At 37.9% G+C, this 27,647-nt stretch overlaps 1 protein-coding gene across 1 annotated transcript; it reads right to left on the bottom strand.

Moving 5' to 3' along the window:
- Positions 1-1,437: 1,437 nt before the first annotated feature.
- LOC306773817 (rho guanine nucleotide exchange factor 7-like) lies at positions 1,438-25,440 on the bottom strand (the record flags this gene model as incomplete). The annotated part of the gene is made up of 22 exons (XM_079263739.1): positions 1,438-1,560; positions 3,093-3,147; positions 3,408-3,504; positions 4,581-4,739; positions 5,152-5,241; positions 7,732-7,825; positions 7,988-8,212; positions 8,312-8,451; positions 8,582-8,660; positions 8,807-8,893; positions 9,013-9,159; positions 9,317-9,376; positions 9,520-9,658; positions 9,759-9,881; positions 12,050-12,145; positions 13,090-13,184; positions 14,371-14,462; positions 16,140-16,344; positions 16,437-16,561; positions 16,771-16,855; positions 22,233-22,316; positions 25,276-25,440. The coding sequence occupies 22 exons, from the start codon at positions 25,438-25,440 to the stop codon at positions 1,438-1,440; spliced, it is 2,565 nt and encodes an 854-aa protein (XP_079119865.1).
- Between the last annotated feature and the right edge of the window lie 2,207 nt (positions 25,441-27,647).

Raw genomic sequence — 27,647 nt, 5'->3', positions numbered from 1 at the left:
ACATGTGCATTATCACATTAAAACCACCCCAGTCATCACCTTGTAAGTGGGAACAGTTTTAAGTTTAACAATAACAAATATAAGTTTGTTTTGTTTTGAAAAAAAAATGACACTAAAAAATGATCTTAACTTCATAACTGAGGCAAAAAATGACAAAAAAATAATAAAAATCCCTGATTGGCCTTTTTAATGACCACTGATGGACAACAGATTTGGAGAGCGCATCACATTATGTCATATTAAGCACGAATAAAATACTTTTCATGAATTGTCACTCAGTTTTTTTTTTAATAACTTATAATGTAAAGGCTAGAGCTAACGTATTAGAGCAGAAGCACACACACAATTCATCCAGAAAACCTCAACAGGTTTTATTCTGAAAGATATTCCTGGGCTTTTTTAATTTAGCTAAATCTGTTTTAAAACAGACTCAAGAGGCAGTGCAGCAGCCCCAACGCTGGGATTTTATTTCTGCAAGGCAATGTAATATTAAATTTAATATACTTTTAAATATTGCATTATGAAATTTTAAATGTATTTTATCTGGAAACATAATTTGTTAAAACCTGAGAGAATCTGACTAAACGTAGTTTACCAGTGGATACACTTTATTTTTTTCGTTTTTGATTTCAGAAACTGAAAAGCATTATTTAACCTTTCAGTTGATAAAAATCTGACCTTTATGTACATTTTTAGTTGAATCTAAAACATTTATTTGAATGAAGCAGCGGAAAAACTGTCCATGAGAGCAATTTCAACACTTTTTGTTTTCTTTTGCACCATGCTGAACAAATTCCCCTCCCAGCTGCATTGTTTCCAAAAGACACCAAAAAGTCTTCATAAAGTTTTCATGAGACTGAATCTCATGAGGCTGAACGACCGCTGGTTCATCTAAAGACGCAGCTAAACCAACTTTATTATTACGTTGTGAATTATTTTCAAGTAGCTCCTTTATGATTTTACTATAAACTGCATTAATAGTTTCTAATGAAGTAAGGTGTCCGTGTGTTTTATATTGAAAGAGAAATAGAAGTGATATACTGCTCTAGTGTCTCCTGGAAATGCACAAGTCATGTGCTCATGCACCAGAACAGTACATAAAATATTGTTCTAATAGTAGATGAATTTCATACAAAAAGTAGAAGAAGTAACGAAGGAGTAGTGACTGTTCTGGACAGCTTATTTGGAAAGAAGAACAGTATGTTCATGCCTACCAGCTTGCGTGGCTTCACAGCTGTGTTGCTGCTGGGACAGCTTTGTTGACGGCTGGCAGACATTTCTTCTTGGTCCACAGTTTGGCACATTTGTCAGGGTTAAACTAAATTAAATGGTTGGATGCTGAAAAGTGGCATCAACTACTTGCATCTTCTGTCCACATGGCATGAATGTATGTTTTGTTTTGTTTTTTGTCATTTGTTCATTTAAAAGTCAGAGGTTTCAGAGGTTTGTCTCATCCCAGGTTGGGTCATTCATGTTCTTCAGAACTCTCCTGACAATCCTCTCCAGCTCTTTCCTCGCCCGCTGCTCCTCCTCCAGGGTCCTCTTTATCCTCTTGTTGTCCTGAATAAAAGAGTGTAAGGACGAAAGAAGTCAAAGAAAGGGAAGATGATAAGATTAATTCTAATAAGTAATGTATTAGCTTTAAACTCAATGTGTTGTCACCGTCATTAGTGTTAAATTGTGATTAGTTTGTAAATTCCCACATTACGTGTGCTGAGTAAACTCCTTTTGGGGCATGTTGGGGTATTTTATATGTGTTATTCCTCATTATCAGCCAGCCACCTCTCTGTGGTTATCCTAAGTTGTTATATTATTTTCTCGGTGTTGTGTATGTGGGGGCTTTAACTGTGAAAAGTAGGGCGTGACGCAAGCCCGTCTGCGTCTGTTACGGTTTGAATCTGTCTTTCTGCGCAGTTATCGTTGTTTGCTGGTGAGGCTGAGCTGGTAAGAGATGCTGTACTTAAAAACCTATTTATTTAATGTATAATGTACATGTGTTGTTATTCACGTGTATATGCTTTAATATTCTGTTTGTTCATTTTGTTTTCCAACGACACGGTTACGTGTGGAGGCTAATGTTGCTAGCTCATGTGTTGCACATTCAATAAATGTCTGCAATACAGTGACCGGTTGTCGGAGTAAGACACTGTTTCACTAGTTAACCGCACCCTGTGCGGTGGGAGTTATTGCGCTAACAGTAGTTAGCGTAGTAAAACCGTACATTATGTTTGGGTACAACTGCGTTTTCAGGAGGTCAGGTGATTGTTTAGTCTTCACAGACCTGGGAAAAGGATCCAATCACCAGCTCTATGCCATTTCAGTGCATTCCCACCAGAGGTCATTATACACATTGTGATTAAGTATCTTCTTTCCAGAGGATTACTAGTCTGCTGGCAACCTGCCTTTATTTACTAAAACTAGTTGTTCAATGCTATTTTTACTATGATGGAAAGCAAGAATCCTGGGATAAATCTGGCCTTGAGGCCCAGATTTCTGAAACCCGTGGGACACCGACTCTCCAGGATCTCAGAGGTTGTTGTGTCAGACAAACAACTGGACATTAAATATTAGTGAAACCACTTCTTTGCTTTTTAAGTCCATGTTTTAGTTCTTTATTTTTAAGTTTTCACACCTCCAAACATCTTTCCTACCTAAAACAGAGATTCAACTCTCATCTGCAATCTGCAGCTGCTGTAACAATGCAACTGGAGGACATCGTCTTACTAAAATCAAATCAAATTTTATTTATATAGCACCTTTCATACATAAAGTAGCGCTAAGTGCTTTACATATATCAAAACAATTAGACACAATCATTCACACACACACATACTGAACACACCCCCAATCCCATGTTGCATGGCAAAAGTAATCTTCTGTCTCTTTAACTTATAATATTAATAATAAAAGAATAAACATCTGGCTTGGAAAATTGTGAGGAATGCAAGAACTTTGCTCGTTTATATAAGACATCAGCCTCCTCGCTGGACAATGTCTGGACACCGATGAAAACGATGAATTTGTGGGTTTTTAAAGCTTTAACTTTTGGAAAAGACATTTGGTTTGTAATGAGAACAAAAACGTGAACTTGCCTGTTTGAGTTCCTGGACTTCATCTTTGAGACTGTACACGGTGTCCACTAGACTTCTGCATGAACAAAACAACTCATCTTTACTTTAACGAGTCATTGGTAATCCATAGTTTACCATTGTCACATATCCATCATCTACACGGCTTTCTTAAAACATCTGTTTGTATTTTGCTTCACTCACAATAAACCAAACAAGCAACAATCCACCTCTGCAAACACGCTGGAAATTATTCAAACTTTCTACATCTTCTGTGTTTGTGAAACATAATTTATATGTGACAAAGTTATGCTGACACATATAAAACTCATTTCTCACCTTTCCTCCACTACAGTCTGACCGTTGCTCCGAGTTTCCTCAACAATAATCTTCTCCTCTTCTGGGAACAACATCTGAACATCCTTCCTGCTGGAGCCTGGAAAAATATTAAAACATTAAAGACACTACAGAACTTTTGCCATTTTTCAAGTCACGCCACACCTATTAACATCCATCTAGTATCCTATTCGACCTGTTAGCTCCGCACCAGCCAACAAAAGACAACATTAGGATGACTTTTTTTTCCTCCCTCCTATTCTCTCTTTTCATTTTCTTGCATTCTTTGCTGAATCAGAGAGAGTGCGCAAAAACACACGATGAAAAAGTTGTATGGGGCGAATTTTCTCAGCCTTGGGACGTTGCGAGGCAGCAGCGGCTCCAGAAATACACAATAAATGTCATTGTGTCATCAAACAAGTCCAGAATGGGAGTTTTATGTCAGAAAGTTATGTAATGTGGCAAAAAAAGGAACTTTCTTTTTATTTGAGAAATGTAAATCCAAGGAGAAAATTTAACAGGGAGCACTGAACTGTTTCCAAAGTAAAAGCAAGGAAACACCTTTATGCTCACAGTAGAGCCTGAACATATGTGTCAGGATTACATGGCTTGTAAAGGCTGATATGAATCAGGTGTGTATTCAGTTCAACGTGTCTTATAGTGTCTTATTTCCCATTTTTCTCCACCACCTATCAAATTCAATGGAAATAGCAAGCTTATTTATTATGTTGCGGAAAACAGAAACCAAAAAAAACAAAAACGTTTGTGTCATTTAATAATAAGTAAGTTTCACCAAGGAAAAAAATACTTCTTTAAACTGAGCAGGTTTCGTAGTCTTGTTCCTTCGTGCAAAAACCCTGTTGAAGGCATTAAATAAGATTTTTCAGTCCATTTCTTGTGCAAAACCAGTCAGCTTACTGGTATTGTTTGCGTGCAGTTAAATACCCACTTAGCCACTAAAACACTGAGGGACAAATGATCACTGAAGGTTCTGCACACGCATGGGAATACGATCAAACCTGACACAAAGGATGGACAACAAAACGCACAAAAGCAGAGACAGACATACAACACAAGTGAAAGGTCTGGGGTGACACATCAGCATACACACACAAACACACATCTATCACTAATTGGTTGCCTACGTATCAATGGTTTGCAACACCAATATCTTACGAGAAAACGAGGCAGTTCTGTGACTATGGGAACTCCAGATACTGTCATAATCCGAGTCTTCTGATTGGTCAGAACATGGCAGGTTGCCGGGGACACCTGCCACAGTGAGCCCGGTGTCAGCCAGTACGTGGTTGTGCATGAGGTCGGTTCCTTGCCAGGCTTTACAGTGCAGTTAAAATGAAAAAGCAGCAATTGGAAGTTGGGGAGGGATCAATCCAAACAATATTGGGTAAAAGATGAAGGTGTTGGGTGTGAGTTGCATAAATCACACAAAAATTATGCCAATAAATGACGACGCAAGGGTAAATAAAAAGGAAATGTGTGGAAATAGATAAATAAAAGGGATGGTGGTGATAAAAATCAATAGGGTTTGAAAATATGACAATAATTTGAGGTTGAGGAAAACATTCAAATGGCAGCAAGACATAAAAAAGAGAGAAGAGAGAAGAGAGAAAAATACTGTTAGTGAGGAAAGCAGAGAAGAAACGACGACTTCCAACAAGACAAACAGCAGCTGTGTGTGTCTTATTAAGTCAGACTGTGTGTGACTTCATGGTTTGTTTAAACTCACTGGAGTTGAGAGTCTGTCGTGTCTTGGCACTGGTACAATAGGCCTCAATCACTTTCAGGATCTGAGCATCCTCCTCCAGAGCTGCTGTACCTGACACATGAGGAGAAGACGGGCAGATATGAATTCATAAAGTAAAATACTTACCCAGATATTAAACGCCTTGCAGCCGCACACACACTAACTAAACTTTGTCTACAAGACTGAATAAAGGTTGCAAATGTAACTACAATATGATGCAGGAATATTTTGACATGAGTTCTACAAGTAAAACAGTTTGCGACAGCCAGTGATGGGAGTGGCATATAGAAATAAATGGCGCTACTAACAGTGGTTCGTATGTTGGTAACGGGTAACTACAAACGCTGCAACACCATTACTGACAACAAAACATTACTGGCAGTAAAACTTTACTGATAACGCAATACTCTTGTAAAATGAATCTAAGTTTCCTAATTTTTGGGACTACATTTTTGGGACTATATGAGAGGGTCTCGGCTGCAGAGTGGAGAATGAGGCGGGGCTAGATGTCCAAGCCCGCCCCCTCAACATTTTGATTGGTGGCCATTGCTAACCCCTAACAACAAATGAACATCTAACACGCCCATTTGACATCCAACCACACCCACTATCCAACCCCGCCCCTTTCTCCAGGCTGTAGCCGGGGATTACTGGACTATGGCGCAGAGGAGGCGGAGTGATACGGCTGAAACCGGAGAACACGCTCAATAAGCAGAACAGTCCATCAAATCCTGCATGATGACTCATTAACATGAACCAGGTGTGTTAAAGCAGAGACGCATGGAAAACCACTGCTTTAGATGTTTTCTATGTTAGTAATTTATTCTGTTAAATTTCCATTTCATTCAGTAATCAGATATGATATTCAGTTTTATTCCGAATAAACGAAATTTCGGGAATTTGAAATCAAATATCGGGATTTTCTGCCTCCCAATTTTAAAATCAATGTTTTAACAAAAATAATAGTTTTATTTCAAATAAATAAAAATAATCCATTATAGTAAGTAAGTAAGTAAAGTTTATTTATAAAGCGCTTTTCACAGATAAAAATCACAAAGTGCTGTACATAAAAATGGGTACAATAACACAATCAACAACAAAAAAGAAACAGAATTAAAATCATCCAAAAATCAACCAAAAGCTCTTCTAAACAGTAGAGTCTTTAGCTGCATTTTAAAAGAGTCCACAGAGTCAAGCACACGAAGGGACAGAGGCAGCTCATTCCAGAGTCTGGGAGCAACAGACTGGAAAGACAGGTCACCACGAGTTTTAAAATGAGTTTTTGGAACCTTCAGGAGGTTCTGGCCAGAAGACCGAAGAGAGCGTCCAGAGGAGTATGGACAAAGTAAGTCGGTGATGTACTGAGGGGCCTGACCATGTAACGCCTGAAAGGTCAACACTAAAATTTTGAAATCGATGCGAAATTTAACAGGAAGCCAATGAAGACGTGACAAGACAGGAGTGATGTGGGCTGTTCTGGCTGCACCTGTCAAAAGTCTGGCAGCAGAGTTCTGCACAATTTGAAGCTTATTTAGAGTCGTCTTATTTAAGTACGTGAAAACAGAGTTACAGTAATCAATGCGACTCGAGATGAAAGCATGGATGATCATTTCAAGATCTGATTTTGACAACAACCTCCTTACTTTAGAGATGTTTCTTAGATGATAGAAACCGTTTTTGGTCAGTTGTCGGTTGTGACTCTCCAAAGACATGGCCTGATCAAACACAACCCCAAGGTTTCTGAGACTGGTTTTCACAGACGATCCCAGAGCACCAAGATAGTTTTTGATCATAGGTATCTTTTTATCAGGGGCAATGATCAGAGTTTCTGTTTTGTTAGAATTTATCTGAAGGTAATTTGAGGAGAGCCAGTTTTTAATGCAGGACACACATTCCAACAACATAGATAAAAAATGAAAATGAGTCATTGAAGGAACAGTACAACTGAATATCATCAGCGTAAAAGTGATAAGATACATTTTCAAATTATAAAATGTTTGTCTTTTTATTGATCTTTTTGCTTGTTTTCTTGGCCATTAAAGAAGCAGAATGATGGTCTGGCTACTGTGATGTTTTATACTAATTAAAATTTTAAAAAATGAGCAAAAAATTGAAGCAAAGAATCGCAATTTAAAATCGAATTGACACCCAACAATTCTGAAATGAATCAAATCGGGACAAAAGCATATAGTCACAGCTCTACTGTGTGTGGGATGTTTGTGAAAAACACCGTCTCTGATTGGCTACCATGTAACAAGACTCTGCCTTAGTTATTCCCAATTGCTTATCTGGCTGTTAACACCCAGTCTCCCTACTAGCAGTCAGTGTGTGGAGCAGGGGTTGTAGACAGAGTTTATTGAATCAATTCATAGCAAGGCGCCACATTTAACGTTCAGTAATGACAACACTGCTGCAACAATGGGACCGTTATTAATTAAATTATTCCATTAGTGAAAAAATAACACCGTTCGTAACGTGGTTAACCTAAACACGTTGCTTCCAACTAGTTCATTTGTTCTTCACAGTAATGTTCTTTGTTTCTCTGAACTGTGTTGTACTTACTCTTTCTGACGGTGAAGTCTTCCTCTGAAGGCTTCCTCTCAGGCTTCCTCTTAGGAAGCAGCTTCTTCATGTTCTTTGGACTCTTATTAATGTCCTTTAAAAGATCAAACACAGCAGCACAAAAGGAATAAAATGGACTATTTCAGCTTGATTAAAAACATGAAAATAGAAATATTTGGTCACATTCTTGGAGAAAATAAATTGGTATAAATGTGTTGATGTGTAGAGTGTATTTTCAGAGGTCAGTGTTCAGCACCTCTTTGAAGCAGAGAGCAGCCGACGGCCGGAGAGGAGGCGCAGGGCGAAGGCAGCTCTGGCTCCAGGGTTTGGGTGTGCTTGGTGGCTCCAGGGGCCCCCACATAGGGCTGCTACTGTGTCCCATCGCATAAGAAGAAGCATGAGGCAGGGTGTGGTAGCTGTTCCCACTGCTCCCCCCACGAGATTCTGAGAGTCTGGATGGAGTGACGGGGTGGGAGGGCAGCTGATGAGCAGAAGAGGATAGTACAAAAGGGAAGTGAGACTGATGAAGGTCAACCAGCAGGTTAATACAAATATTCTATTAAACCAGATGGAGGCTTACTGTATGGCAGACAGACTGAGGCTTGTGCAAGAGTGTGTGAGCAGACGGTGAGGTGTGTGTGTGTTTGGTGAGAAGGTCCAGCCAGTCCTGTAGGTCACGCTGAGTGTTACAAGCTACCTGTATCCGTTCACACTGACTTCCTGCACAAAACATTGTTGCAATTATTCACAGCTGGTCACAACTGCACAGTGAGGCAGCGCGGAGTAAACGACACTACGAGAGGCTCGATCAATGAGGACAGCTGCAAAAAAGAAGATTGTGAGGGCTCACCAGATATCTCAAAAGCGTTCCGCATGTTTTCTCCATCTTCAATTCTGGAGATGAGCATTCCTGTTAAAGGCATCTTCCCCTGCAGACAATCACACACACACTGTTTTAGTGTGTGCTGTAATGTTCAAGAGCTTACACAACTTACTAATCCATGCTTCAGCATGTTACTTATCATTATAGTACAAGTGTTGTTAGTAGGGTAACAATACCCTGCTGCAGATATACCTGGTAGATGAATCCACTCATTCTCAGGCTGGCAGAGAGAATGAGCAGAGTGTGAGGGAAGAGGACTAGGTAGCGTTCATTTGACTCCTGAAATGAAAAAAGGCTTCATAAACAACCCAGACAGACATAAAACCTGTTGCCTGAAACTTATTTAAGGCTCGTTTATGGTGAAGAAAGTATTTCTCAGAGTAATTTGTGAGAATTACCAGGCAATTCTGCGTGTGAACTGTGACCTGGGACATGTGGAGGACTGGGCCAAGAGTTTTGATGTCATCTCCCTCCCAGTTTCTGATTGGTTCTGTTAAAATCTGCAGCTCCAGGTCTTTCTTCTTCCTCACCTCCTGACACTGAGCCTGAAGACGAGTAAAGACCATAAATGTATGACTGAAAGCAGCGATTAAAAAGAAGGAAATTAATGAAGGTATGAGCTTCAGTTCAAAAACACAGACTCTAAAGCAGGCTGTTTATTTCTCATATTATATTAATCTAAAAGATGAGTGTGTGTCTTACTGCAAGGTCTTTAAAGGCTGCCATTACAGCATGGAGGTCAGCTCTGTCAGAGTGTTGCTCCTATAAAACATGAACATGTTAGACATTAAAACACCAAGAACAAATGTTGATTGCCTGTCATATGCTTGTTCAGAAATAAAACAAAATACTGAATCTATCACTTGTTTGTCATTGGAAGCTGATCTGAAGAGGTTCATGCTCACTTCCATATGTCTGTCCAGTTCCTTCAGCAGTGCCGGGTATCGCTCCAGTCTGGTGAAGGGTTTACTAAGACTAGTGGTCAGTGCCAAGATCCCTGGACTCAATACCCCTTTGGACTCCATGTACTCCCCCAACTCCTCGCTACCACACACACACACACAAAGAAAGTGCACCAAATAAGCATGGTTTTGCTTTGCGATTTCATTTGCCATGCGATTTCACTGCATTTTTCAGGCTATACCTGTGCTGAGTGAGTACATTAACAGCTGATGGATGATTGGAACAGTACGCCACATAGATGATCTTCATCTGGGGCATCAGGTTTAGAAAAAAGCCTCCAATCCTCTGCTGGTTCTCAGGAAGTCTGTAGAAATCACAGTCAAAATATAACATTAAACGTGTGTGCAAAAAAAAAAAAAAAAAAAAAAAGGAAAAATCAAAGCAGAAATATTGAACATATTGAGCCTATAAAAGGTCAAAGCGGTCATAAAAGCACAGTTTCTTTCAGTCTTTCTTTCATTCATGGTTTACATAATAAAGAAAAAAATATTCACTTTCTATTTCTACTGTTGACCACACCACAAATGAAAAGGAGCAGGCTGAAGGAAACTCGTAAATACCTGCCCCTCTCTATGGATCACCTTCTATTTGCCACCAGAAGTAACACCGCTAACATTCTCATAAAATAGAACAACAAAAAGGAAATAACAAGGAAATAACACAAGTTAAATTGTTAAATTATTTATTCTCTAAAACGGTGTTTTTCAACCACTGTCCCGTGAGAGATTATCAGGTGTGCCCTGAGAAATGACCCAATTTCATCTAATTGGTCTAAAAAGCTGTTCTGCGTTATCCAAACAGGATCCAGTGAAAGATAATAAAAAAAAATTTCTTCTTGTGTTTATCTGATTTCTATTCAAGAGGCTTTGACAAGATGGACTTTATATGAATAATATGGACTTTTAAAAAAAAAAAAAAAAATTTTGGTTTGTGGTGTGCCTTGTCATTTTTTTGTGAAAAAAAAAAGGTTGGCTCAAAAAAGGTTGAAAAACACTGATCTAAAACATAGCAATTCATTTTTTTCCTTTTTAAACATTTTCTTAAACAAAACAATAGTTGTACAACTTTTATCAATTTAATGCCTGGAACAGAAACACACATTTGTTTTATGGTTAATCAGGAAAATTTGAGTTTGAGCCATTGTGTGCAGCCCTCCCCATCTAATTAAAATAAATTCTGTATTTGTTAAATTTTAGCTTTTTGCTTTATACATTACTAATGATGTTTGTAACTCAACTAAAGCCTTCAGTAAACCAGATTAAAAGGAAAATGTCTATTTGTATGTTCTCTGGAGCCTACTTTCTGAATTATGCTTAATAATTCATAAATAAACCTATTTGTTTTTGTAACAAAAACAATAGGGTGATATTGTTCTTATAAGTGTAATATGGTCAAATCAAAGCACAATACAACAGTCTCAATGCACTTGTCTACAAAATATACTTAACTTAGTTTAAAATGAAAATATTTTTGAGAGCATACAAGTTTGTAATCAAAATAATTATTTACTACCATGTAATAATCAGTCATTAATAAAACAATTAACACTGACTCACTTGGTGATTGATAATCATTTAAGATTTTTAAAATACTTTTTAAACTCTTGCAGTGCGAAAAACTGACTGCAATACTGAACTTGGCCACTAGATGTCTCTATTGCTTTAATAACCGCCCAGGTTGCACATGACATCTTGCACTTTTCTGTATCTAAGTGAAGTTGGTGGATATATTTTTGGTTGAAGAGGATGCTAGCATGTGTTGTATATGTTCTTTTATCACTGGAAAGTTAGGCTAATGCCAAATTAAAAGTCTTGAGAAAAAATAAAGAATTTGAAGGGTGATCATTTACCTAACTTTGCTTTAAAGGTGGAGTATGTAAGATTTTCAATATTTTCAAAATAAATTAATAAAATAACTACAATCATAATTAGATAGTTTTTTGAACATGTAGGCTATAGTCTGTCCATATTTGATGCGTTATTAAATTACAAGTTTAATTAATGACAAATGACAAAAAGCACTTTTTTTTTTTTTACTGGTAGGCAAACATTTAAGAAGGGTCTTTAATTAAACTTAAACTTGTAATTTAATAACATCAAATATGGACAGAATGGAACCTACATCTTTTTTTTTTTTTTAAACTATCTAATTATGATTGTAGTTATTTTTTTAGTTAATTTATTTTGACAATATTGAAAATCTTACATACTCCACCTTTAATACATCAGTAAAAATCAAGCAAACAAAACAAAAGAAATACTGAAATAAATATAACGACAAATTAAAAAATAAAGAAATGGCTGAGATAACTTCAAGTTATGTTGGTTGTATCAGCTCATCTATTTACTTTTCTATATTTACTCATTTATAAAACAAACTTGCAATGTTTAGCAGAGAAGTGATGATAAAACACTTCTCTAAACACTGCGTTTCAACATATATGCTTTAATTAAAAACGTAACGTAAACTGACTTGGTCTGTTCATCCAAAGACTGAACCAACATCTGTTGAAAGGTTGAGATCTCCTCCAGATTTCCCTGAATATGACTGATATCAATGCTGCTGAGTCTGCAGATAGAGAGGAGAAAAAATAAGTTAGCAGGAATGTTTTCCAGCTCATCATTCACTGACTTCTGCTTGGCCCAGTGACAGACTGGTGTACACTGCCTTTCACCTCCTGTTGCTGGGATCAGCTCAAACATCCCTGAACTGGAATAAGTGGGAGGGATGGTTACATATGTTGAATAAAGCTTGTTACCTACTGCACCAGAAGCAAAAACTTTGTTCTTGCTCTCGAGGCCACAAGAGCAGGAAAAACTCTCATCTGGTCCATCCATTCTCCACAAGAAGTCTCGTCTGCAACGAGGCGAGGAGCACCGTACGCCTCTACGTGCAATGATCCAGGTTATTTCTTTTTAATAAAAAATAGCTTTTCATTCTTTCTCACCACCCTGATCAGATGTTTTAATAAAACAACCTATTTAACCTGCAAAAACTACAACTGTGTTAACCACGCCAACCACTTGGCCCAAGAAAAGAAAGATGTGTCAGGAACTGTCTTCAACCGTGAGAACCACGGTCGTGAGAATAAAATAACGTCATTTCCTCCTCGAGGCCTCAAGAACTAGAAAGTTCTTGCTTCTTGTGCAGTTCATAGCAGGCTTAACTCTGAAGTTTTCTAATATTTAACTTACATTCAGATAATCTGAAGTGATATTCAATCCATGAAACACTTCATAATGATAAATCCTGCTTTATTATTTCAATAAGAATATTTATTCAAGCTTCTAATGAATTTTCAAGGATTTTTAATATGTGTAATGATTCATATAATATAATATGCATATGTGCAATATAGGACAGACAAGGTAATAATCCATAATGACCTGGAAAATCTGACAAGGACTATGGTGCGAAAGATGCTACTTTAAGATATCTGCATGTGTGTGTGTGCTGTTTTTATATCTGACTGCTGAACAGAAAAACCAAAAAAAGTGTAAAAATAGCTTCACCTGTCTGTGGGATGAAGTGAACGAAGGTATGAACCCAAAAGACTCTGCAGCTCCCTCGAATATTCGGTCTCTGCTTCCAGGATGTTCTGTAGGACCTGACAAAATACATGTACAGTACCTGCTGTCAGAGAAGGCTGGGAATGAAGAAGCTCTAAAAAATATATGCAAGTAATCCATTATTTACTATTCTTAGAAAAAGTCTCACTCTAGAAAATTTGCTCTAAAAAATGATCTGCAGCAGAAAAATTCCCAAGTTTTAATGGGACGAAACAGTTTTAAAGAGACAAAACAAACCACCAGGTTAACACAAGTATCTGAAGACTAAGCTTTAGGCTGGGATGGTAGTTAGTAAAAAGCTAATGATGTGATTTATCGGACCCTTTGAGAGCCGTAACTTTAGACTGAGAAGTTAAAACTCCACAAGCTAATTGACTGATTTTCCTGCAACATCAGAAAGCTAAAAGAAACAAAGTTCCTAATAATAATTTGTGCAACAACATTAGACGAGTCGTACAAGTGATCGAGTCTCATCTTTGGTCAGTCATATAGTATATATGCATGTGTTTAATTACAACATCAGTATAGGAGGACAGAGATGAGGCCAGTGCATTAAAAAACAAACACTGACAAACAAATAAAAACTCCCAAGGCCTGAATTATACAAGCTTCTGTCAGAACACTGGAGGTTTTTTCTTTTCAGAGGAAAACTCTTGTTTCTAAGCCATGTTTTCTTGTGCATTTGTGTCTGGGAACATCTCTGACTTCAGGCGGTACCTGAGTGTGTTTGTGCGTCTGTCTGCGTATATGAGAAACTCAGATGCCCCGACTGAAGATGGACTGTCTAGAGAGACTGTGACATCTTGTTGCATTATTAAAACCCTCACAAACACTCACACCAGAAGGAGCCAACCCTGGAGCAAGGCTGCCCCAGAAACCACTGAAATGGAATAAATAACCTACATTACATTTGCTGCACTCTGCCACACAGACATGACACATTTAGGGGTGCCATGCAGGATCTACAAACGCCTACATGCACATTCACAGACACGGGATCATTAATTAAATGTGTGCATGAAAACTAATTGATTTTGACGGTTCACAAAAGCAAGCACACATGTGACAATCACCCATTATATCTGGTCACCTCACCAGTCTCATTACATCGCTGTAGCAGAAGAAAGCTTAACTTTATTTAAAGCATTTCTTCAGTAAAGTTTAAGCTAAATTTAGCATGCTACTCTGAGAGAAATAAAACCCAAACATCATCAGGATGCTCACCACATTGTAGTACGTCTTACTAATGATGGTGGTGTCAAAGGCTTTTGGTGGACTCTTCAGCGTCCCACACTTTGGCTTGTCTCCTGTTTTGTCTACAAACAGAGAAAAGGTAGATTTAATCGCCAAGAAGACAAGAGTTTCATCGACAAAATTTATAATAAAGAAATGTTTTAAATCATGGCTTTGCTGTTTACTTTTCTATATGAAATACTGTTTTTAAAAGGCAATGACAGAATAAAAGCAAGTAGGATTACTAGCTTTATTTAAAAAAAAAAAAAAAAAAAAAAAAGAGAATAATAAATACTGCACTGCTTTGGATTGTCTGTCTGCTTTTTAAGGAAAAATAGCAAATGCTATCATGTTGCGTCCTCTCAACAGACAGACAAGAAAATGCTTTTATCTGCATGAGCATTTCCCAGCTGCAGGGCAACGTCGTGGTCTTTACAGTATGTGGGACATCTACTGATTAAATGCTAAAAATCACTCCAGAATGTCATGTCATTTTAATGTTTAGCCACTGTTGTTACAGCACTGGATGACCAATAACGGCCATATTGTCTTGGACTTTGCAAACTATATACTGTAATGCCATAATGGTATGCTATAATGATTATCTTAATGCACTTTTCGAAGTTATTTTGCAAAGTAAAGAGAACAAAACCTACGACTCAAACATTTATGAAGCCATATTTAGAACTCTTTTCCTTTTTTTTTTTTTATTTCAAGCAAACCATAAGAAGTCAGCAGAAGCTCCTATAGATCCAAACACAGATAAGGCTCAGATTCAGGAGGAGTGTTTACATGATTAAACCCAGATAACAGGCAAAATCACTGCTGTTTTAGTTTATTTTATTCTCATAAAAAGCACAATCCTTTTAGCTTTGTCTCCCATTGGAACTGGCAGTCTGACGCATCAAACAACAACAACTCCATATGAGTTCACCTCCTCATAGTTGTTCTTTTCTGCTGTGAGCTTTAAGTCAGGAAGTTCTTTTTTTATGCAGGAACTTCCTGTCTTTGTGTCCCGTGAAGCTTCCTGCTTCTCTCCTGCAAAAGTAACAACTAACCAAGGCTATCATATGAGCTGCGGGGAAAAATCCTTACAAGCAGAAAGCAGCAGTAGCTGCAGATCAATAGATCTCATATTTCTTTTAAGATCTGTCTGAATTATTGCTGATTTGGAGGGTTATAAAACCCAACTAGGCTTCATCTAAGCCACACACTTGCCAATACAAAACCAAAGACAGTTGTTAGGCATTGTATCCATAGCTGTAGGGTATTAAGCCTTTCAATTAAACGCTGCCTTTCCTCTATATTTGATAACACTGAGCCAACTAAATTAAGACAAGATGACAAATGAAAGGAACTTTATGATCAAATTAAAAATAAATCTGCACACAACCTGCAGAAGATTTAAAACATGGCTCATCAAGTCTTTATGAAATCATGCTGCAACTGAAAGAGGCCAAGATGTTATCGCCAGTCACAACAGACTTGCAGGAAATCCGTTAGTAGAGTTTATCTGTCTGTGTAATTGGCTTCTTACTTCTATGGAAAACATTTTCCACTCTATTATGTTTGCTCTAAAGGTCTATTTTTCTTTCTAGTGTTTTTTTTTTTTTTTTTACAGCAGTTTACCACAAAGCAAGCAGGTTTGATAAATAGTGGGTCTGGCTTACCTAAAGCTGGTAAACAAAACAACAGAGCAGCCAGACTGACAGCAAGCTCAAAAACAACAAGAACATTAAGGATGCACAAGCATCACCCACCGCTTCCTTTCAGCTCCCGAACATAGTTACTGGGGAACCACCCAGTCTTGCCGTTCAGCGAGCCTTCCCACCAGCCCCCCTCCTCCTGCCTGCTGACGCTGATGATGTCACCCTTGGAGAAGGAGAGCTCATCCTCGTTGGTCTGCTGGAAGGGAAAGCGCGCTTTGACCAGCAGCTGGCCGCAGCCACTGCTCTCCGACATGTCCTGAAAACAAGAACAGCAAGAGGTGAAAGCAGACGCACGTTGAACTTGGCTGCTGTCCCCGCTGAAGTTGTGCCATCGTCATGGTGACTCACCAGGCTGCGGTACTGAGGCTGCAGCAGTTTTGAGGAGCGACTCTGAGTATTCAGAGAGTCGAATGACTTGATCCTCAGAGTTGAGGAATGTGGCACACACACTGCGTCTCCAGAAGCCCCGAGATCTAAAGATACATCATACTTCTATTAAATAATTGTAATGCAATTCATGTCATTTAAGGATAGTGTACTATTAAAACTGTACTAATAGAACAACTACACACATTTTAATACAATTACTTGAATTCTAATGATTGAAAATAAACACAATACAAACGAGGAAGACAACACAGAAACAAATCCAACATTTCAGTCATAAACTCAAGACTCTTACTCTCTGTAGCTTTGTTAAGAGCAACCAAGGAGTTCAGCACTTTGGAGAAGTTCAGTCCCTGCAGCAAGTCGCTGACCTCAAAAGACTGAAAGGAAAGTAAGCCACAAAAAGATGTTTTTACAACAATAATGAAATGCATGAAGGAGTCTGAGGAAAAGCAGAAAAATAAAAATATTTGTATTCATCATCAATTTTTTAGAGCATCACATTAACAAGAAGTCACAGCTCTTCAGAAATGGCTCCGCATTTATAATCTAAGTCAAACGTTTGCATGACGAACCCCACAATGTGGACGCTAGATTAAAGATAGTACAATTTAGGGGTGGGAAAATCGAAAAATCGAATATTGGGATTTTCTGCTGAACAATTTTAAAATCAATTAAAAAAAAAAAAAAAATCAAACAAATAAAAATAATCCATTATAAAAATGTTGTCATTTTTATTGTTTTTATTGATCTTTTTACTTGTCTTCTTTGGCATTACAGCAGCAGAATGATGGTCTGGCTGCTGTGTTGTTTCTTCCTAATTGCAATCAAGAAAAATAACAAGCAAAGAGAATTTTTTTATACATTGTTTTTGTTTTTAATCTACAAAAATCAACAATATCAAAGAATTGTGAGAACTGCAGTTTGAATTGAATCGGCACCCAAAAAATCAGAATCTAATTGGGACACGTGCATATCATCACAGCCCTAATATAATTGTGTTTAAAAAAAATAACACTATAGAAGCAGTGGCCTTAAAATACACTGCAACAATAACATTGATAATTGATTTTAAGAAAGTAATTGCCTAGTTTTAAGATCTTTTTCAACTTATTAAAAGACTTATCACATGGTGCAGAACTACAGTAGATCAGCCTATAAAAGAAACAGATTGTAGAGGGGGGCTTTCTATCCTTGCACCAACTGCAGGCTGGAGCAGGATTACTAAAAGTCTGAGCTGCCCCCTGTAATCTCCCAATCACACACGGTCAGAATCAAAATACCTCTGAAGCTCCTAATCTCATGTATACCACACACACTCTGACCTTGACCTTGTTCCAAAAGCATGAAGGTGGATCGTTTTGAAGTGACTGTCACTTTTACCTCAGCCCAAGTTCACCGTTTCTGCAACACGTGTTAAAACATACATCGTTCTGCGGTGTAGTCTTACTCTGAAAATTGCACTTAGGTAGATCTAAATTCACAGGCTAACTAGTAAGAGCAGTGCTGTATTAAACCATTCAGTTCATATATAGCTTCAACTCTCCAGCTGACGATAACCCAGGAAACAATGTGCGGATTCCTATTCCCTCCCTCAGCAGTATTACATCAGCATATGCACACAATTTAAGCACATCCTGTAGCAGCTAGTGATGTATATGAATAGATTCAATCAATACTGAAATGTGACACGATGAACAACATAAAGACTGTCAGTAGCCAAAGGAAGCACTTGCACAAAAGTGTTTTTCTTTGCTAACAAGACCAAAGAGATAACTTTTAGCAAAAGGAGCTGCTTTAAAAACAACTTAATTATATTAACATTTATATATAAAACTTGAAAAAAAAACAAAACACTTAGAATAACTCAGCATGCAACGCGCCAGAATTACTTCCCAAAGTAATTCTGCTCCCCTTAAATGTGTTAACACAGCTTCACCTGCAGCATTGAAAGGTAAAAAATAAATACAGCATGCTCGAAACAAATGCATGTGATTAGTCAAAGTATTTACTGGATTATGGGGTGGGCTTGATTCATAGACCATATTTAAAAGATGGACGGTGTCTCCAGTGGTTAAAAACGAAGCCTATGCTTAAGTGCATAAAACTGCAGTTCCCCCTTCATCCACTCGGGGCTCCAAAACAGAGCAAATCCCCATAGACTCCCATGTTAAAAAGACCAATTTCACAGCAGAAATAAACATGTTTACAGCCTGGTTCAAAAATCCATTTTTGGTTAATAGGTCAGGTTTACCTTCATGACAACTGTAGGGGGAGTGATTTTTTTTTCTAACTCCCATGTTTAAAAGTAATTTAATCTCGAAATTCTGCATATTTGGGGGCGTGTCCTTTTGATTGACAGGTACCCAATCTCCCGCGTCAAGTAAGAAAAACATAGAACAACCACGGTTGTTAGCCGGTTGACAACATGACTTAGCTTTAGCCCACTAACCTCCTTTTGCTTGTTAGCTCCTGTTATCTCCGGGTTAGCTCTTAGCTACAGAAAGCTCGGAGTTTGCTTGATGTCAATCATCCACCATGACGCTCACAGCCCCCCTCTCAGCTCCACCTCTTTGCCCATATTTGCATTTTCCGGACAAGACGACGCGCATGCCCCTGCCAAGATGGCAACGGTAGGAACTGTCCACCGAGCTTCAATTCAGCTCTTCAGAAACCTATGGGTGACGTCACGGAGGCTCCGTCCATCTTTTTATATCCAGTCTATGGCTTGATTAAATGTTGCAGGGAGGGAACTCTAAATGCACAAAATCAATATCACCCCAACTAACTTCAATTAATAGCACAGACCAGCTGTGTGGTTGAAACAGACTGATTGTGCAGCTTGTTTGTCATGTTTACAATTTGTCCGTACTCGTGCTGCCACTTGTCGTCCTCACTATAATCCTCCTCTGTTGGGACACTCGGTCTGGCTTGTCCTCTGCCTGCCCGATCACTGTCTGGGAGAATTACTACAGACTGCTGGTAACAGAGACCTTGGCTTCAAGCGACATGGCTGACGTGCCTCTAATCAACCTGATTGGAAAATCCACTGGCTGCCTGGCAGACTGCATTACATCAGCCCACTCCCCTCCTCCTCATTTCATCTTTTTATGTTCTCCATTGCTCCTTTGGGACGCAAGACTTTTTTAAAAGCTCATTCTTCTTGTCTCAATTCCTTTTCAAGTCCAGAGCTAAAACCTTATTATATCTCTCTAGCAAGGATTCTGGTGTTGCATAATGTGCTCTTTTCTATTATAAATCCATGGCTTTTTCCATGCCGAAATCAATATTGTGTGTTGGTGAGCAGAGTCATTTTGTACATTATTCACTAGATCACTGTTCTCCCTCACTGTGAGGCTGGTCATAACCTGACATGACCCAGTTAAAAGCAAACACAGACAACAGATGCACTGATATACGCTTCTGAACTTCAACATTAAAACAGATACTATACTCTAAGTGAACCTGCAATATTTTATTATATTACCTTCATATATGTGAAACAAATGCTTGATGTTTTCCAGAGACATCTCTTATCAGAGCAGACGTCTGCAATACATAACATGCTTCTTGAGAAAAAAAGATTTCTCTGAAAATTGCTACATTGATGACAAACATACACGGCTCAGACTGTCCAGAAATTGGTGGCTGCCAGTTTTCTGCGCTGCTTTTTAATGATCAACAAAAAACAAGTCTTAGCTAACTATTCACCAGTTCCACAGATTTAGTAATGCTGCCAAGTCAGATATGAAAACATTGTATCCATGTGAATCTCTGCCTCCTGTTTCCATAACTACGAATGAACCACAGTCCGCAAGACAGTTATGCTACCCAGTAAACTCAGATGCAGCATCATGGAACAGCAAAAAAAAAAGAGAAAATAAACTGTCTTTGGCCTATTTTAAATGCGATACCAGCATATTTCTTTTACCAGGACATTATTCAGGAACTGATATGTAGCCAAACACATTACACAAATGCAGTGATGCTATAAAATAAAGCAAAATAAATTTGATAAATAATAATGTAAACCCTAAAAAAAAACTAAATGACAACATAAGCAAACTATTTTATGTTTCAATGAAAAAAAAGGCAAAACAAAGAAAACAGCAAAAGTTATGCAATACTAAAAAAAAAAGAAGACAAAGGGTGGAAAAAGGAGCATATATGTACACAACAGACAGCAATAAAACCCAATAGCCATGAATTGTAGGCACGCTGGAGGCACGCAACTGTGTAGCAGTAAAAACTATTCACAAACAAGTTAAAACTGTTGGGGTTAAGTTCACACTATTTCATTTATTAATCTTATAGTAATCTTTACTAATCTTATATTAATATAATATAATAATCTTATATTTATGTAAGAATCATAAATTCATATTATTTCCTTTATTAATATTATATTATAGTCATCTGTATTAATCTTATATTAATACAAGATTGATAAATTCATATTATTTCTTTTATTAATCTTATATTATGGTAATCTTAATTTTATATTCGTATTAGATTAATAAATTCATATTATTTCTTTTATAAATCTTATATTATGGTAATCTTTATTAATCTTATATTAATATAAGATTACCATAATATAAGATTAATAAAAGGAAATAATATGAACTTAACCCTAACAAAAACTCTACGTAGCAAGATCTAAAATATTACAATATATAATATACATGCACAAGCTCAGTTAAAATGGAATAATTATAGTATAGTCTGATAAAAAAAAAAGAATGGATTTCTTGTAAAGAACTCAAAAAGTCTTTTTCTAGTTCTTCTCATGAAAAGAAGAAGGTGAAGAGGAGCCAAGATGCCAATTACTACAAGGTAATCTAAAAGTCAGCATCTGTGATTGTTTGGGGCTACGTTAGTGCATGTAAATGTCTAACAATATACGATTTGTAGCGACATATGTTCTCATCCTGGCAGCATATGTCTGCTAGTGTGTTTTTCAGCAAACAAGGCTCAGCAACATTCTGCACAGCCCAAGTCCACACCAGAGTCCATCAGCTGTATATGCATGCCGACAATTAGAAACTAGCCCCCTCTAAAACATCTGAGATATTTTAGAAATAAAAATAATAAGAAAGCAAAGTATTGCATTGCACAGAAGAATGTTTTGCTTTCGATCATAGCAATTTGTCAACTCAGATGCCAACCAGTCAACCAGTGTTGTTAAAAGAATAAGGATGCAAACATGGATAAACATGCTCTTTTCCTGCTTCACAGTTTGTTCTGCTGGCACCAGATTCAAAAGCACCTGTTGAATACACATTAAACACGATTACTTAAGCCATTGGGTTAAAAGCATAGCAGAAACTATCTAATTACTCCTCAAGGCTTTAGCAGCACAGATTCACACTAGCATCCGTTTCCCTTATAAACACGAGGTAATCTGGGCACGCGCTGTTGCATTGTTTATTACTGACTGGATCAACAGAAACTTCTTTAATTAATGACGTGGATTTTTGTTAGTAAATGTAAGCCAATTTGTTTATTTTTGTTTGCTCCATATGCAAGAAGCAATCACAGTACCACCACTAAGTCCAGTACAGTACAGGTGTATGTCTCACGCTGCAAACTGGAGCACACCAGCTTAAATGCGTCACTAACAAACCATTGTAAATATAAGTTTTCAGTGGGAGAGTTAAACCATGCATGAGCCCACGAGATTTTACCAACCTGTTTTCAAATTATCCAACTGTACAAACACATAACTAGACTAACATTAAAGCTTTATCGACTCACCTCCACGCCGAAAGCCCCGCAGCCTTTAATAAACTCCGTGATGTTTCTTTGGCACTCGCTGTCGCTCCTTGGCTCCTGGAAAAACTACAGTTAAAAAACAAAAACAATTTAATTAAAACTGTCAAATGACTCTTTGTTTGAGCAATTAAATTATTTTTCTGACTGAAAGCAGTCTTCTGCCAGGCGTTCCTGCTGGCGCACTTGTCCACTTACTGCTCTCCAGGATAAAGCAGGCTAATAACTCCTACTTCCGGTTTCAACTGTCAAGATAAAACCAAATTTGCGCGCGCGTGTATTTAAAAACGACGAAAAGTTAAATAAAATTACTTTAAGTGGGGTTTAAGTATATCAAAGTAACTCAAAAATTGTTTTAATACAATGTATTTCAATTTTTCGGCAGAATTATTGCAAATATATCTTGTTTTAACCGAGTCCTCAGTCACTTTCAAAGCTGGATAAACCGAGGGCCGGATGTGACGTAGACAGGTACATGGTCCATTGTTAGCGTGTTTCTTTATGTTTAGTAGGTGTGGTGTGTGTGTGTTAAAGGGAATGGTTGTAGGAAGAATTCAATTCAATTCAACTTAATTAATATAGCGTCAAATCACGGCAATGCCATCTCAAGACGCTTTTCAGACTGGAAAAAAAACATAATGAAAGCCAATTCATTATAGCCTATATAAGGAAACCAACAGATTGAGTTGGAGGCTCCAACTCAATCTCCCATCCTGAGCAAGCATACTGGCGACAGTGGGAGGGAAAACCTCCCTTTTTAAGAACACTAAAATAAAAAATAAACTCAATCTATCTGTAAACATTAACGTCAATATAGGAGCCCTTCTTTGATATCACAATTACAACTCTCTCATTCATTGAACATGTAAGTTCATTGATAGTTTCTGACGGCCTCATAAAGTTGCTGTTTAGCGGTATGCTACTGACCATCTTCATAGATGCTCCACAGGTTATGCATGAGTTTTTTTCTATTTATAGCTTTAAAAACCTGAGATTTAATGGCATTTTTGAAGGATGGTGCATTGACTTTAATGCAGAGGGCCATTTATAGCATGACAGGAAATATTCATTCATTTTCTGAACCGCTTAATCCAATTCAGGGTCGCGGGGAAGCTGGAGCCTATCCCAGCTGGCTTTGGGCGACAGGCAGGGTACACCCTGGACAGCTCGCCAGTCCATCGCAGGGCCAGGAAATATTCAGTTATAGTCAGTTATAAACTATACAGATTTTGATTAGGTCATTTTGACCCCCTCAGGCATCCCAAATGGTCCTACCATTTTACTCCCTATTAATCTAGCCCAAAACGTGCCTCCATCACCAACTGTCTGAACATCCCCAACCATCCAGAATTCCATCCATTAGGGTCAACAAATGTGGCACAGCATTCATCAGAGAATAAAACTGTTTGAAAATGAGTTGTTATGCCTTTTTGAACCCACTTCAACTGTTTCTCTATGTGAGCATTGGTTAAGGATAGCAGTTTATGCACAACCGCAGCCTCAGGAGTACATTGACCTCAATTAAGTTTACATGCTATGTCCAATGTTTTCATTCCATTCTCAAGGCATTATACTCTTTCCTGCTTTTCATTTGCAGAAAGATCATTATTTTTCTCGGTCACTTGCTAGATAATTTTAAATGAAGCAGTTTGCCTTTAATCAAGCGCACCTAAGAAACTAATTAATAAACCCCTCCGAGATTGTTAAATTGATCTAAACAAACAGGAGAAACAATATAAGCTAACTTTTCTGCAGAAAAGCTAAAACCCTAATTAACTGAAATCATGTTAAGTATAACAGTGCAGACACCTTCTTTTTGGTTATGTAGTAGTCAAAACAGAATATTACAGCCGGATAAATCATTGGAGTATTTTAAATAAATCTAAAGCAGGACTTTACTGAGATTAATAGAATTAAATACATTTGGCAAGAATCAGGTCACATTTCCATATTACTTGTTGCATCTTGCTACTATTTTTATCCTTCCAATGACAGATATAAAAATAAATACACACTTTTTATTAGACACATTAAAGATAATCTACAATGCAATGAGGACTGTATATGTCACATGAAGTAAAGAACTAAACTACTCCAGGTGCATATTCCAAGAAATAAATATAATCCAAAGCATGAGGGTATTAGCATACGATGAGCGCTGATGTCTAGTGAAAAATGGGCCCCTGACTAGAAACAGTCAAATAATTTATTGGTACCATGCAGGTGCAATATTAAGTTGTTTCCCCACGGTGCTACATGAGGAAACACGGTGTGTTAATCCTGGACAGCTTGGTAATTATTTTGCATACTTTAAAGCATGTTTTTTGACACTCTTTCTTGTCATATTGTGCCTTACTTTCAGTTGCATCCATCCTCTCATACTGTCTGAGTCTATCGCAGTGTTGTTTACTATTCCGAATTCTCATTTTTGCCCCTCTGTGTATTAATTTGCCCTGAATTTAAGTATTTTAGCTCACATTTTGAGGTACTTCGGCTCACATTTGGTATATTCTCAGTTTAAAAGTTAGCTCTTTCTTTCCATCTTTTTGATGCAATTGGCTTTCCATTGTCATTTCATTGTTGGGTGGTCATTTAGTTTCAGTCTTTTCAGTGCATCTCTTGAATGTTTTGTGTGTCTGTGTGGGAATTTATAGTGCCAGAACAACAAAAGCGCCCCAAAAACTCTTGGATTTCCCCGAACTTTCAATTTGTCCATAAGTGAGAGAATATTTGAGCAAAATTAACACCAACAGGAAACTCTTCTTTCTTAACTAATACAGTAAGAACTCATAGGTTTCAATTTTACACAAAATTTCCCCAAAATGCATCACCTTTTTTTTTTTTTACTTTTAAATTTTATAGTAAATTTTCCCATTTTTGATAACGTCTGCTTTCCTGATGTTGATAGGTGACCTTTGTCTATTAAAAAGCATTTAAGTGCTTTTCTATGTTTAACCTATAAATTAGACATGTTGAATCCATAATTATGTTATTTCCTCTGCCATGCCCCATGTCTCCATCCACTCACTTTGTCCACCGTCCCGGGTCTGAGTCGCTCCAGCAGCTTGCACAGCACCGCTCCATCCTGCAGGGACGCCTGGAGGAAAGCCTCTGGATCCGAGATGCTTTTCTTGGGGGACTCCAAGACCCCCAGCGTAATAAGCCACGTTACCGTCTGCTCGGCTGAATTCATGTTTGGTTCTCAAAATGTCATGAAACAGTGGAGGCAGCTCTCCTTCTTCCGTGCCGTCCTACTTGTGGTTCGTCCAAATGGATGCAAGTCGCTCAGACCCGTCTCACAAACATTACAGTCAAATTGGTCTGAATTTGGAAATAAGCTTGTTCCTTCCTCTAACAGTACCGCATTGTCCAGTATTGCCCTCCCTCTGTCAGAGGATGTCGACATCACCTTGGGCTCGTGCACAGCTGTGGCACTCGCTCCAGAGTCAAGTTACTGCTTTGACGAACGACTTCATCTGCTAGTTTACAAATTAAAAGCACGAAGAAACGAATGAAAAGTTCAGATTATATATATATAATGTGTATCAACAAATAAAATACTGAATCTCTTTATTTAATTTCAGTGTATTTCATGTTTGTTTAGTTGTTTACATGGCATATAATGTTCAAGTCACATAACTGTGAGTGATTTTTATCGTCACATTGTCATCTTTCTTTGCAACTTTTTGTCGCTTCATGGTAATTTTGTTTAACATGTTTTTTTTATATATTATTTTACTTATTTTGCACCATTTTTGTGGCAATGCAACTTATTTTGCATCTTTTTGCAGTCCATTGTGAGTCTGTTTCTTGTTTAGTGTGTGCAGTGCAAAAGGAACCTTGAAACAATCCAGCACTTAATAACGAGGTGTGCGATACTGGCAGAAAAAGACTACATGATCATAATCAAGATGGTGTAATGCACGGGAACATCGATGTAGAATTTAAACGGAAGCCCATATGTCAAAAGAGGAAATACCTCCAACCAAACTAAGATCATGTGGGATCGAGATACATGCTGACAAAATGGTAACAGCTAACCAACATGACATCATAGCCATACCCAGTGACAACATCATGAAAAGGGAACATGAGAAACTAGAGACAGGCTAGAGAAAACCTGGAAAGGGAAGGCAGCTGTAGTGGCTGTGGCTTTCAGTGCACTCTGGGTATTAAAACCCATACTAGAGAAGTGGTTCCAACCAGGAAATATGAATCATCCCAGTAGAGAAGAATGCCATCCTAGCAACAGCTAAAACATTAACCAGAATCCAGTAGAGGGCCCCAGTCTCCACTGACTTGTTCAATAACTTGTCCATGTCACTTTCTTTATGTTTTGTCTATAAACTATTTATTTGTTTGATAAGTAAATTCTAGATCAATAAAAAAACAAAAAAAAAAAAAAAAAACCAAACAAAAACACTGAATCTGAACCTTAAATAATCAAAGAGCAGTCCAACTAAACGTCTATTGTTAAATCATTTTTAAATCATTTTTTTCCACTCTAAATTTGAAGGTAAATGGCTGTACTTCCGGTCCCCTCCTCCTCTGTTTTTTACGAGCTTGACAGCAACCCACAGGACCAGGACCGTCCCATTGATGACTGACTGGCTAATCAAAACAGATAGAAGTAACCCGTTTGACAGGATTGAGACAAATTTGACTGAAAAGTGTGCTTGCTAATAATTTTGTGCTTTTTTTTTTTTTTTTACATCAAGCTTCAACTTTTACAACACTTACAGTGTTATGGAGGATTTGTAAAGAAAAGCAGCTTTCTTTATTTAAATACTGATCATGTTGAATGACTGTAATGTTTTTAGTCCCTCATTATTGCTAAATAATGTAATGGGCGCACTTTATGTTTTTATGGAAGGATGGAACAGATCACCATAATGATCAGTTTCATCTAACTGCATACTTTCGCCCTCTGTTGGACAGATTGCTCTGAAGGTTTTGCTGTTGCCAAGCAGCTCATTGTGAACTCAGAAAGAAATTTGGTATTCAGAACACAAATTAAGCTCACACAATTTCACTATGAAATTTGAAAATGATATTTTATGGGCAAGTGTAGGTGTCTAACACAACGTAAAGTTCCATAAATGATTATCATATTTAAATTTAATGTTCCATCCATCCATCCATCCATCTTCTGCCGCTTATCCGGGGTCGGGTCGCGGGGGCAGCAGCCTAAGCAGGGAAGCCCAGACTTCCCTCTCCCCAGCCACATTTGCCAACTCTGCGGGGGGGATCCCGAGGCGTTCCCAGGCCAGCCGAGAGATATAATCCCTCCAGCGTGTCCTGGGTCTTCCCCGGGGTCTCCTCCCAGAGGGACGTGCCTGGCACCAAGCTGGGGGCTGATGAGAATGCCCACACCTGCTCGGCGCCTCTCACCATGAGCAA

The sequence above is a fragment of the Telmatherina bonti genome, assembly GCF_933228915.1.
Source record: "Telmatherina bonti genome assembly, chromosome: 24".
In the NCBI taxonomy this organism is placed as follows: domain Eukaryota; kingdom Metazoa; phylum Chordata; class Actinopteri; order Atheriniformes; family Telmatherinidae; genus Telmatherina; species Telmatherina bonti.
Note: the sequence above shows the minus strand (reverse complement) of the source record. Positions and strands in the feature narration are given on the sequence as shown.